Raw genomic sequence first — 14,180 nt, 5'->3', positions numbered from 1 at the left:
TCTTCAGGCTTTAATCCCGGAGGGCTCAATAAGTTGGAAACCACGTCCCGTGAAATGCTTGTATCACGTACAAAATTATAAATTGGTTATTCCATATTAAGAAGTAGTTTGATGTAGCGGTTAAAATACTGGGGGGGGGGGGGGGGGCAAACAAGGAGGCTGCGAGTTCTAGTCTTTCAAGCCAGTTCATCTGGTGGAGTTGAGGACATCTGATCTATCTACCTACTTATCTCTCTCTCTTTCTCTCTATCCATTTCTCTCTCTCTCTCTCTCCATCCATCCATCCATCTATCCATCTCTATCCATCTAACCATCTATCCATTCATCCATCCATCTCTCTCTGTATCTATCTATCTCTATCTACTGGTACATATCTTTATCTATATATTTATATAGCTATAGCTATCTATCTGAATATAATCTATATCTATATATTTACATATCTATAGCTACCTGTCTATATATCTATATATTTATATATCTATAGCTACCTCTCTATATATCTATATCTATATATTTATATATCTATAGCTACCTATCTGTATATAATCTATATCTATATATTTATATATCTATAGCTATCTATAGATATAGTGTTCGCCCTAGAACAAGGACAGAAACACCAGCCTGAAGATGACGAGTGGGACCTTGACGAAACGTCGCCAGAAATTTCCAAATCCTACACGGGAAGAAACCAGAATATACCAAGACCGTCATAGCTATCTATCTGTATATAATCTATATCTATATATTTATATATCTATAGCTATCTATATATGTATATTCATATCTATATCTTTATATATTTATCTATGTATCTATATCTTTATATATCTATGAAGCTCTGGGCATATTCGGGTTTCTTCTGTGTAAGTTTCAAAGATTCTTGGCGACATTTCGACAAGGTCTAAAGCTATATCTATATCTATCTCTATTTCTCTCTCGATAGACAGACAGACAGACAGACAGACACATATACATATACAGATAAATACATACATATAGCCCTGGACTGTATAAAATAAAGCTGGGCTATATGTCAAATAAATGAACATGTATGTTTTTTTCTATTAAACATTATTATTATGATGATTATTATTATTTTAAAAAACCCTCTACTCACCATCTCTGCTCTTTTCTTCTGGCTCCCTGCTTCTTCCAAGGCCTGGGACAGCTGACCCTACAAGAAAACGAGAGGAGGACCAACAGTGAAGAAAAAGAGAAGAGACATAAGGGTTTAAGGAGACAATTGATGCCGCAGGACGAACCAAGGAGTAAAACAGTGGAAGTGTTTCAAGGTGTCCCAAGCAAAGTTCTGTCAAGGCAAAAAGCCATGGTTTCATGCAGGTCTAATGAGAAATGAGTTTCATCTCCATGCAGATAGGTTTTTAAAGTCTAACCACTAGCACTGATGAAGTTACCAAGTGGGGTCATGAAATGTCCCAAGTTCAGACAGCACCAAGGACCCCACAGTTCTCCCCCTACTTCTCCCTCATTCACAATCCCCACTGCTTTCTACCACTGATGAAGTTACCAAGTTGGGTCGTGAAACTTCTGCAAGAGAACCACCATGGACCCCACAGTCCTCCTCCTCCTCTCCCCTTCACAATCCCCACTCCCTTCTACCATTGATGACGCTACCTACTTGGGTCACGAAATGTCTCCAAGGAAACAAGCGAGCTCGGAGAAAACCAAGGACCCCTCATTTAATGTTTTCTAGTTCTTCTCAGGTGCAAGAGAACATTGTGCATAGGCTGGAGCACTAAATTGGAACCGTTTTGTGTTTGGACCTGGTTCCTTCATTCAATTCAATTCAATTCAATTTATTAGATTTGTATGCCGCCCCTCTCCGAAGACTCGGGGTGGCTCACAACAACAATAAAAACAGTATAACAATGGAACAGTATGACTAATGAATGATGCAGTAATGTTGGCAGTGGAAGAGTCAACGGCCAACATTTGCTACTATGGTCTTACTACAGGGATTCCCACAGAGGATCCACGTCTGTCTTCCCTTTCTTCTTCGCTTCTACTGAAAGTTAGTACTAATACCCAGCAACTCCCGTGCAGAAAGGCTACTAATCATAGCACAGATCTATGGAAAGGCCTGTAGTACTTCTCAAGATAATGGTTATGTCAATCTAAATTAGGCTGTTTACTCTGTGGGTTGAGTCAAAGGGAATGTATTCTCATTTTTCGCTCCTGATCAATTATTATAATAAAAACAAATTGGAAGTGAACAAAATGTATTTGGATGGGGTTTTCAAGTTTGGAATACCAACTAAGCAGATAGCAGTAACACACTGTCGTGGGAGGGAAGATAAAGAGGAGGAGGAGGAAAACAGAGGAAAGGAGGAGGGAGAGAGAGAAGGAGAAGATAAAGAAGAGGAGGAGGAAGAAGAGAAAGAAGAAGAGGAAGGAGAAGAAGAGTAAGAGTAGGAAGAGGAAGAAGGAGAGAAGGGGGAGGAGGAGGAGAAAAAGAAGAGGAAGGAGGAGAACAACAAGAAGAAGAATAAGAAGGAGGAGGAGGAGGAGAAAAGGAGGAGGAGGAGGAAGAACCTGTCCGGTCCTCCCATCAACTTCTGGGCAGGTGCTGAACAAAGGATGACCTTGATATGTTAGAAGAGATTTGTTATGGCTACAACTCTACAGCCCTCACGCAGCAGCCCCTGAGGGTAGAACAAGAAGCAATGGGTGGAAACTAAACAAGGAGAGAAGCAACTTAGAACTAAGGAGAAATTTCCTGAGTCAGAGCAGATAATCCGTGGAACAGCTTGCCACCAGAAGTTGTGAATGCCCCAACACTGGAAGTTTTTAAGCAGATGTTGGATAACCATCAGTCTGCAGTAGAAACATAGAAACATAGAAGACTGATAGCAGAAAAAGACCTCATGATCCATCTAGTCTGCCCTTATACTATTCCTTGTATTTTATCTTAGGATGGATATATGTTTATCCCAGGCATGTTTAAATTCAGTTCCTGTGGATTTACCAACCACGTCTGCTGGAAGTTTGTTCCAAGGATCTGCTACTCTTTCAGTGAAATAATATTTTCTCACATTGCTTTTGATCTTTCCCCCCAACTAACTTCAGATTGTGTCCCCTTGTTCTTGTGTTCTCTTTCCTATTAAAAACACTTCCCTCCTGAACCTTATTTAAGCCTTGAACATATTTAAATGTTTCGATCATGTCCCCCCTTTCCCTTCTGTCCTCCAGAAGGAAAAGGGGGGACATGATTGAAACATTTAAATATGTTCAAGGCTTAAAAAAGGTAGTAGGGGGTTGGACTAGAAGACCTCCAAGGTCCCTTCCAACTCTGTGGTTATTCTTCTTCTCCTTTTCCTCCTCCAACTAGGTATCTGAGAATCCCTATAGACAAAAAGCTGGCTTGCTAATGTCTTATCCACTCAACGTTTGTGGTTTAATACGAGTCCATTTGTAACCAGGAGGAGCCCAACGTTGAGGGCCAGTAGATTGTTTTGTCTTCTCTGTTTCTCCTAAATCAGCCATGGGCGCTCTGCTCATTTGAGAATCATCCCCAAATAATAAAGGGGGAAACTCTGCTTAACCAAGATGTGACAGGATAGCAATTTTCCAAAATTTTACTGAAGATCACAGCTCTCTGAAAGATCGACCGACAGAGGCATAAAAGTTGATTTTTCAAAGACACAAATGCGTGTACGTACACACACGCACAAACGCAGGCCTGTCGGTGATATTCCATCCATCTTCCTGTGGGTGGGGAAGCTGATTTCCAACAGCTGCGGCGGAGCTGGGTTGTGTGGGAGGGAAGCGATTGTGCGACAAAAGTTAAGTTCCAATGCTAGACTTCCCTCTGTTTTGCACACTGCCACATGCTGTATTAAAATATTGTGAAAGCTGGTAGGAGAAATAATTTCCGTCGGTAAAACATGCCAATTTGTATCGGGATGAAAATACACGTCTCTTTCTGCTAAGGAAAAGTGAGAAGGAGTTAGCCCTTTTGCTGCAGAGGGAGGGAGGGAAAGAAGGAAGGAAGGAGGGGGGAAGGAAGAAAGGAGGGAGGGAAAGAAGGAAGGAAGGAAGGAATAAAGGAATGAAGAAAGGAAGGAAGGAAGGGGAAAGGAGGGAGGGAAAGAAGAAAGGGAGGGAGGGAGGGAAAGAAGGAAGGAAGGAAGGAAGGAGGGGGAAGGGGGGAAGAAGGAAAGGAGGGAGGGAAAGAAGAAAGGAAGGAAGGAAAGAAGAAAGGAAGGGAGGGAAAGAATGAAGGAAGGGAGGGAAAGAAGGAAGTAAGGAAGGGGGAAGAAAGAAAGGAGGGAGGGAAAGAAGAAAGGAAGGAAGGGAGGGAGGGAGGAAGAGAGGGAAGAGGGGAAGAGGAAGGAAGGGAAGGAATGGAGGGAAGGAGAGAGGGAGAAGGAAAGAAGGAAGGAAGGAATAAAGGAAGGAAGGAAGGAAGGAAGGGGAAGGAGGGAAAAAGGAAGGAAGGGAGGGAAGGAAAGAAGGAAGGAAGGAAGAAGAAAGAAAGGAGGGAGGGAAAGAAGAAAGGAAGGGAGGGAGGGAGGGAGGAAGAGAGGGAAGGAATGGAGGGAAGGAGAGAGGGAGAAGGAAAGAAGGAAGGAATAGCAATAGCATTTAGACTTATACACTGCTTCATAGTGCTTTTACAGCCCTCTCTAAGCGGTTTACAGAATCAGCCTCTTGCCCCCAATAGTCTGGGTCTTCATTTTATCCACCTCAGAAGAAGGAAGGAAGGAAGGAAGGAAGGAAGGGGGAAGGAGGGAGGGAAAGAAGAAAGGAAGGGAGGGAAATAAGGAAGGAAGGATGAATGGAAGGAAGGAAGGGGAAAGGAGGGAGGGAAAGAAGAAAGGGAGGGAGGGAGGAAGGGAAAGAAGAAAGGAAGGAAGGAGGGGGGAAGGAGGAAAGGAGGGAGGGAAAGAAGAAAGGAAGGAAGGAAGGAAGAGAGGGAAGCGGGGAAGAGGAAGGAAGAGAAGGAATGGAGGGAAGGAGAGAGGGAGAAGGAAAGAAGGAAGGAATAGCAATAGCATTTAGACTTATACACTGCTTCCTAGTGCTTTTACAGCCCTCTCTAAGCGGTTTACAGAATCAGCCTCTTGCCCCCAATAGTCTGGGTCTTCATTTTATCCACCTCAGAAGAAGGAAGGAAGGAAGGAAGGAAGGAAGGAAGAAGGGAGGGAGGGAGGGAGGGAAGGGAAGGAAGGAATAGCAATAGAATTTCAACTTATATACTGCTTCCTAATGCTTAAGACACACATTTTTCCTCCCTAAAAGAGGCTGCTAATTCAGGTGTGTCTTATACTCTGAATGAAGCTTTTTCCCCCACCTCTAACTAGGTGCTAACAATCATCTCAGCTCTTATCTTGCAGGTTCTTTCATTGTTACTGTCTGCGAATAATATTTTCCAAGCTCTAAGTCTTTGCAGGCTTTTTTCCCCATTGCTCTAACTTGCTCCAAGTAAGTTTCTTTCCAGCCCTAACCAGGTGCCAACAATGTTCCCAGCTCTTATCAGCTTGCAAGCTCTTTCATTGTTACTCTCTGCAAAGAATGTTTTCCAAGCCCTTCACAGGGTTTTTTTTCCATTGCTCTACTTGCTCCGAATGTTTCTTTCCAGGTGCTAATGATGTTCCCAGCTCTTACTGGCTTGCAAGCTCTTTCATTGTTACTCTCTCCGAATAAGGTTTTTTTAAAGCCCTAAACCAGGGGATAAAATAAAGTGCTGAAGCTGAGCAGACTAAGGATGCTAGCCAAATGCATATCTGTTAGGTACGGTGTTATTCCAGCCTCTCCTTCCTTCTACGATGAATTTTATCCACTGGCTGGTGTGTGTCACTTCCATCGGAAGAACGGAAAGAGAAAAGGATCGTGTTAGTACATGGTACTCCCCAGTATTTGGGGTTGCCACGTATGTAAACTACCAATTGTAGTTTGTACCTTTATAGATGCAATATACCTTTAAGGACTTTGGCTGGTTCGCCATAAGAGGGCGCCAGCACTCTCTCCCGACGATGATGCTGGAGAGCTCATTCATTCTTTGCCTTTATCTTGTGGGGGGAGTATATTCTACTTTGTGGTTTGTTGTTTATTTCTGCTTTGTGCTTGTAAATATGTATATATGTAAATAATACTTGTGTAGCATGCTAAGTCTGTGTCGTTACTGGCTGTATCACACACCCAATTACAGTAATACCTCGTCTTACGAACCTAATTGGTTCCCGGGGGAGGTTCGTAAGGCGAAAAGTTCGTAAGATGAAACATTGTTTCCCATAGGAAACAATGTAAAATGAATTAATGCGTGCAACGAAAAAAAACACACAAAAAAACGCCGCCGCCCGGCTGTCACCTTTTGAAACAGCCGGGGGGCTTCTCGGCAGCCTCCCGAACGCCGAACCATGAGGTTCGGGTTTGGCGTTCGGGTTCAGGAGGACGCTGAGAAGCCCCCCGGCTGTTTCAAAAAGCGACAGCCGGGTGGCGGGGCTTCTCGGCGTCCTCCTGAACCCGAACTTTTGCCGAACTTCCGGGTTCAGCATTCGGGAGGCCGCCGAGAAGCCCCGCCGCCTGGCTGTTGTCTTTTGAAACAGCTGGGGGGCTTCTCAGCAGCCTCCCGAACGCCGAACCCGGAAGTTCGGCAAAAGTTCGGGTTCAGGAGGACATCAAAAAGCCCCCCGGCTGTTTCAAAAAGCGACAGCCGGGCGGCGGGGCTTCGGGGCGGCGGGTTCGTAAGAAGGAAAAAGCTCGCAAGAAGAGGCAAAACATTTCCGAACCCCGGGTTCGTATCTCGGGTTGTTCGTACGGTGAGGGGTTCGTATCATGAGGTACCACTGTACTTTATAAAAATCTCCTTTCCGCGTTTAAATAACCAATCGTTTCGGAGCAGGGCAGCTTTTCCTACCTGAGCTGTTGCTTGGAGTCAAAAACCAGAGACGGGGAAGTGCAACATCTAATAAAAGGCCAGGGTGCATAAAACCTAATCAGCTCTGAGGAACCGCTATGTAATTATTGCCTGCCCTCCAGGTACGGCGGACCGAGGGATGTTTGCTCCCGACAACGTCCCATTCCCCCACCCCCCACCCCTTTGCAATCTTTTTTTCTCGGATGCTTCCTCCGGGTAAGAGAGTAACGGCGGTGTTTATAGAACGCGCTCTAATAGACCAGCCCAGGTCTCCGTCGCGTCGATTTGATTGACTTCCCGGGAAGAGAGGTTAGCAAAACACAATTTCCGATTGCGAAGTGTGTGCCGGTGTGTGTGTGTAGGAATTGGTAAGGATTCCCCAGCCGGTCTCTGTGGAAGGAATTTCAACGGAATTAGCAGAATGGCTTCCTAGCCATGTTTAGAATCCAGGGGTCTTAACCATTAGGCAACAGGTTCATCTCCTGTATCAGCTTGTACCAGGGAAGGAATATGTGTGATTTTTTTGTCGAGTCACCCTGATATATTGAAGGAACATCACAGCTCCCCTTATGCATCTCGGCCCCAACAGCGGCCAGATTCCTAGAGGCCCCACGGAGGCTTCTCCCTGCCTTTTCCAGCCCTGTTTCTTCCCAGGAGATTCCTAGAGAGGCCCCACGGAGGCTTCTCCCCGCCTTTTCCCGCCCTGTTTCTTCCCAGGACATTCCTAGAGAGGCCCCATGGAGGCTTCTCCCCGCCTTTTCCGGCTGTTTCCTCCCAGGAGATTCCTAGAGGCCCCATGGAGGCTTCTCCCTTCCTTTTCCGGCCCTGTTTCCTCCCAGGAGATTCCTAGAGAGGCCCCACAGAGCTTCTTCCTGCCTTTTCCGGCCCTGTTTCCTCCCAGGAGATTCCGAGAGAGGCCCCACGGAGGCTCCTCCACGCCTTTTCCAGCCCTGTTTCCTCCCAGGAGATTCCTAGAGAGGCCCCACAGAGGCTTCTCCCTGCCTTTTCTGGTTACAGTTTCAGAGGCTCGGGTTTTTAAGTGGAAAATGGTTCTTGAGAAGAGGCAAAAAAATCTTGAACACCCGGTTCTTATCTAGAAAAGTTCATAAGTAGAGGCGTTCTTAGATAGAGGTACCACTGTATTTGCGTATTTTAAGAATGTGAGAGATTAAAAATGGAATCACATCTCTACTCAGCCCTTGAGTACGCAACTACGTAAGATCCTAAGTTCTAGACGGGAGTTGGGGTTTGCAGGAAGAGGAAGAGGAGAAGGGGAGGGTTGGGAAGGCGAGGGGGAGAAGGAAGACTGCGGGGTCTTGCAGACCTTTCATTACCCATCCAGGTAACATCATCAGTATTTGCAGAGAGAGGGATTTAACTCTCATTTTCGGTGCTGGTGTTAAGATTGAAAAAATTGGCAGCTATGTGCTTTTCATCTCAACTTACAATTAGATCAAGTGTGTGTGTGTGTATGTGTGTGTGTGTTGATTATGGATGCTTGTGAGTAGCCTGGGCATCTTTCAAGGACATTTGAACAGGTGTGGAGAAGAAGGCAGATGGTTCCCCTAACAAAGGAAACTTGTTTACCTGAGCTAGGTGGAAGCCTGGGGGGTCTTCGGTTGGGAAAAAAAACCCTCATTGTTCCATATACTCATCGTTCTGATGCCTTGCAATTTCCGACTTGGTTTTACTTTGCTATAACTCTGCCGCGCATTGAATAAACGTTGTGTTTTCTTGGAAGTGACATGATCCCGGTCTTTTATTTGGATGCTGAACCTGGATGTTGACAGCGAGTTTATATTTATATCAACTCAGCCTCAAAGTGGGAGACCCTTCTGGGACGGGTAGGAAAGACACTGCGAGATTTTGATGGAAGCTTTTTCATTTTAATATCTGTGCAGGGGGGTGACTTTTCAATGGGGAGGGGCTTGGTTTATTGAGACATCTATATTCCGAACTGCAGGGGGCGAATCCGAATACACTCTGTCTGTTTCTCTCTCGCCCTCTTTTTCTTCCTCCTTTCTCTCTGCCAGTATCTCTCTCTCTCTCTCTTTTTCTCCATTCTCTTTCTCTATCTTTCTTTCTCCTTTCTCTCTATCAGTATCGTTCTTTCTCTCTCTCTCTTTCTCCATTCTCTTTCTCTTTCTTTCTCCTTTCTCTCTACAGGTATCTTTCTTTCTCTCTCTCTCACTCTTTCTTTCTTTTCTCTCTCTTTCTCCTTTCTCTCTCCTGGTATCTCTCTCTCTCTCTTTCTCCTTCCTCTCTCCTGGTATCTTTCTCTCTCTCTCTCTCTTTCTTTCTTCTCTCTTTCTCTTTCTCCTTTCTCTCTCCTGGTATCTTTCTTTCTTCTCTCTCTCTCTTTTCTCTCTCTTTCTCCTTTCTCTCTGCTGGTATCTTTCTCTTTCTCACCTTTTTCGCTTTCTTTCTTCTTTCTCTCTCTCTGTTTGTCTCTCTTTCTTTATCCTTTTTCTCTTTCTCTGTGTCTCTCTTTCTTTATCCTTTCTCTCTTTCTCTCGCTCTCTCCCTCCCTCCTTTTTCTCATTTCTCTCTCTTTCTCCTTTCTCTCTTTTGCTTTCTCCTTCTTTCTCCTTTCTTTCTTTCTCTCTCCCCCTCTCTCTTTTTCTTTCTCTTTTTGTCTCTCTCCCTCCTCCCTCCCTCTCTCCCTCTATTTCTCTCTGTGTGTTTATATGTATACACATAAAAATATATGGAAATGTATTTGAAAATCAACAAAGCATAAGGGAATGTTAAACGCGCTGCAAGGGCTTGACATCAACCATCAATCCAGCTCCCCAGGAACAGGCAAATCAACAAATATATTCTCCCCAGCCTCCTTTTCTCTCTGAAGCTTCACCGCTGTTCTAATTGACTGCCACCGAAACAAGTTAAGTCTATAAACAGGAGACAAGACAACACAACGGAACGAACTGGAGCCCGTAAAGTTGTAGTAAAAGGAGGGCGGGGAGGAAGAGGGTGAGCTACTGAAGGAAGCGGCACGTGGGAAGCCACTCTAGAGAATCAGGGGGAAGGCCAAAAGAATTAAGAAGGTGTACACAACACAATGGAGAAAGGGGGAGGAAGAAGGAGGGTCTTTGGGCCCCTCTGAGCTTGGTTGCGGTTCTTTCAGCCGTTTCATGACCCAGCTAGGTAACATCATCAATGTTAGAAAGGAGTGTAAGTTTGTAGAGAGCAGGAGAAGGGGAGGAAGAGGAGGAGGAGGAGGAGGAGGAAGAGGAGAAGGGAAGGAGGAGAAGGGGGAGGAGGAGAAGAGAAGGGAAGGAGGAAGAGGAAGATTATGGGGGTCTTTGGTGCTTTCTGAGCTTGATTTTGTTCCTGCAGATGTTTCATCACCCATTTAGGTAACATCATCAGTGCTAGCAGGGGACGTCCTCTTATTTTATATGCTAATATTAGGGGTGTTATTCATAGCATAGCACTTATATACCACTTTTACAGCCCTCTCTAAGCAGTTTCCAGAATCAGCCTCTTGCCCCCAACAATCTGAGTCTTCATTTCATCCAGTTAGGAAGGAAGGAAGGAAGGAAGGAAGGAAGGAAGGAAGGAAGGAAGGAAGGAAGGAAGGAAGGAAGGAAGGAAGGAAGGAAGGAAGGAAGATCAATAGCATTTAGACTTATATATACCTTCCTAGTACTTTCACAGCCCTCTCTAAGCAGTTTCTAGAATCAGCCTCTTGCCCCCAACAATATGGATCCTCATTTGACCCACCTCAGAAGGATGGATAGGTGGATGGGTGAGTGGAAGGAAGGAAGGAAGGAAGGAAGGAAGGAAGGAAGGAGCAATAGATTTATATACCGCTTCCTAGAGCTTTCACAGCCCTCTCTAAGCAGTTTCCAGAATCAGCCTCTTGCCCCCCAACAATCTGGGTCCTCATTTGACCCACCTCGGAAGGACGGAAGGCTGCGTCAACCCCACAATCTTCCTCCTCCTCCCCACCACTCCACAAATCCCATTCCCTTCCAGCCCTGATGCTGTTCCCTAGTTTGGTCGTGAAACGCTTGCGAGAAAACAAGCAACTTCAGAAAGCACCTCCACAATTCAACCCTGAATCACCAACATTCTCCTTTAAGAGGGAAGATAAGCGTTGGCTATCGGAAGAACGAGAGAGAGCTACTTGTGATGCGGGTCCTGGAATAAACCGAATAACTCTCCGCCTGTGCCGGCCGTGTTATCAGGAGAAGCACAATCCTCTTGCACCTTGGAAATGAAGAATTCTGCCCGGCTGCGTCGCTCGAGACGAGATAGAGATTAAATTAAGCCACGATTCTGCAGAATCAAGGAGTAGAAATGAAGCCAGCTAACTCGAGGCCAGGGCCGAGGAGGAGCGGGCACCAAGGAGGCGAAAGAGAGACCTGGAGAGGGGCGGGAGGGGATGATGGGATGCGGAGGCTGCGTTTTGGCCAACGGAGAAGACATTTCAAGATTTTCCATCTGCGGATCCATTCAGCGAAGCTGGCTTTCTGGATTCTTGTCACTCTTTTATGAATTTTCCTCTCTATTTCTCTCCCACCCACCCCTAAAAAAAGAGAGGGCTCATGTATAAAACATCGTGGTGCTTCCTGAACAGATGCAATTTACTCTATTTCCGTGATATTAATAATATGCGGCAGGGGGAGAGGATGGATATAAGGTGCTGCAGAAGAAGGATGAAAAATATTCTGCTTTCGTCCTTCATTTAAAAAAAAAAAGCGAACTGGAGCGATTGGCTTGTTTTTCTTAATTTCCAAACTCTCCAACGCGGTCGGATCGAAATTCCTGGCTCTTTTTTGGGCCCTTCCTTTCTTTCTCCCCCCCCCCCTCCTTCTTTCAGAAGAAGAGAATGCAGTAAGTAGGTTAAAAGGGAATGAAGTCTGAAATTTAGCTGACTTCAAGTCCCACGATATTGACCTCACCGCCTGGGAAACCCTGGCACGATAACAACCACAGAGTTGGAAGGGGCTTTGGAGGTCTTCTAGTCCAACCCCCTGCTTAGGCAGGAAACCCTACACTACTTCAGGGAGATGGCCATCCAACATCTGCTTAAAAACTTCCAGTGTTGGAGCATTCACAACTTCTGGTGGCAGGCTGTTCCATGGATTAATTGTTCTAACTGTCAGGAAATGTCTCCTTAGTTCTGAGTTGCTTTTCTCCTTGTTTAGTTTCCACCCATTGCTTCTTGTTTTACCCTCAGGTGCTTTGGAGAATAGGTTGACTCCTTCTTCTTTGTGGCTGAGATATTGGAAGGCTGCTCTCCTGTCTCCCCTGGTCCTTCTCTTCATTAAACCAGCCATGCCCAGTTCCTGCAACCGTTCTTCATAGGTTTTAGCCTCCAGTCCCCTAATCATCTTTGTCGCTCTTCTCTGCACTTTTTCTAGAGTCTCAACATCCTTGTTGCATCGTGGTGACCAAAATTGAATACCGTATTCCAAGTGTGGCCTTACCAAGGCCTGATAAAGTGGTATTAACCATTCATGTGATCTTGATTCTCTCCCTCTGTTGATGCAGCCTAGAACTGTGTTGGTTTTTTGGCAGCTGCTGCACACGGCTGGCTCCTATTTAAATGGTTGTCTACTAAGACTCCAAGATCCCTCTAAAAGTTACTACTGTGGAGCAAAGGGGAAGAGCCTTCTCTGTGGCGGCCCTGGCCCTCTGGAACCAACTCCCCCCCAGAGATTAGAATTGCCCCCACCCTCCTTGCCTTTCGTAAGCTCCTTAAAACCCACCTCTGCCATCAGGCATGGGGGAACTGAGATATTCTTTCCCCCTAGGCTTCTACAATTTATGTATGGTATGTTTGTATGTATGATTGGTTTTAAAATAAGGGTTTTTAGCTGTTTTAGTATTGGATTGTCGCATGTTGTTTTTACCACTGTTGTTAGCCACCCCGAGTCTACGGAGAGGGGTGGCATACAAATCCAATTAAAAATAATAATAATAATATTGTACTTGTGCATTTTGTTTCTCTTGCCTAAATATAGACTTTTTTCACCATTGAATTTCATTTTGTTAGATAGCGCCCATTGTTCAGGTTTGTCAAGCTCCTTCTGTATTTTGTGCCTATCTCCTGGAGTGTTGGGTATTCCTGCCAGTTTGGTGTCATCTGCAAATTTGGGTCCTTGGTACTCTTTGGGCTTGAGTCATTTTAAACGATTGTCCACTAGGACTCCAAGATCCCTCTTACACTTACTATTGTTGAGCAATATACCACATATACTGTACCTGTGCATTTTGTTTTACATAGCTTGACTCCTTCTTCTTTGGAGCAGCCCTTGAGATACTGGAAGGCTGCTATCATGGCTCCCGTGGTCCTTCTTTTCATTAAACTATCCATGCCCAGTTCCAGACCAAAATGGCTGGAAGAGGGAGATTGTGATCCCCTTATATAGAGCGCTGGTGAGACCCCATTTGGAATACTGTGTTCAGTTCTGGAGACCTCACCTACAAAAAGATGTTGACCAAATTGAACAGGTCCAAAGACGGGCTACAAGAATGGTGGAAGGTCTTAAGCATCAAACGTATCAGGAAAGACTTCATGAACTCTATCTGTATAGTCTGGAGGACAGAAGGAAAAGGGGGGACATGATCGAAACATTTAAATATGTTAAAGGGTTAAATAAGGTTCAGGAGGGAAGTGTTTTCAATAGGAAAGTGAACCCAAGAACAAGGGGGCACAATCTGAGGTTAGTTGGGGGAAAGATCAGAAGCAACGTGAGAAAATATGATTTGACTGAAAGAGTAGTAGATGCTTGGAACAAACGTCCAACAGACGTGGTTGGTCAATCCACAGGAACTGAATTGAAACATGCCTGGGAGAAACATAGATCCACCCTAAGATAAAACGCAGGAAATAGCATAAGGGCAGACTAGATGGACCAGGAGGTCTTTTTCTGCCGTCAATCTTCTATGTTTCTATGGTGCATGTTGACCCACCAGGGCTGCCGGACATCTGAGATCAGAGGAACAACCATAGCAGAAGAGAAGCGAGCGCTCCAAAAAGCCAGGGCTGCAAATGCTGCAACAATGGTGCCCACGCATGTCTGTCCAACATGTGGCAGAACATTTCATGCCTCACCAGCCACCTGTGGACCCATCGCGCACAGCCCACAACCCGTCAGATGTCAAGGTCCTCCCCGAACACGACGGACGAACCTCATCCGACAGAGCGGCTTTCAACCCGACTCCCAAGATCTTTGATGTTTATATCAATGCGCCCCCCCCAATGAGATCCGTGTCCGACCAACGGCCCCACGTTGATATGAATAACGAGCAAATATTTATACAAACCCAACAAGGAACA

General features: G+C 45.3%; 1 protein-coding gene across 1 annotated transcript in view; it reads right to left on the bottom strand.

The window, feature by feature from the left end:
- LOC139171809 (mitotic spindle assembly checkpoint protein MAD1-like) overlaps positions 1 to 14,180 on the bottom strand; it is a 275,352-nt gene that overhangs the window by 234,073 nt on the left and 27,099 nt on the right. The window contains exon 3 of the mRNA XM_070760242.1: positions 1,124 to 1,180. Within this exon, the coding sequence (XP_070616343.1) occupies positions 1,124 to 1,180 (57 nt within the window). The remainder of the gene's footprint in view (positions 1 to 1,123; positions 1,181 to 14,180) is intronic.

The sequence above is a fragment of the Erythrolamprus reginae genome, chromosome 9 (genome assembly GCF_031021105.1).
Source record: "Erythrolamprus reginae isolate rEryReg1 chromosome 9, rEryReg1.hap1, whole genome shotgun sequence".
Lineage (NCBI taxonomy): Eukaryota > Metazoa > Chordata > Lepidosauria > Squamata > Dipsadidae > Erythrolamprus > Erythrolamprus reginae.
This window is presented reverse-complemented; position numbering and strand designations above follow the sequence as displayed.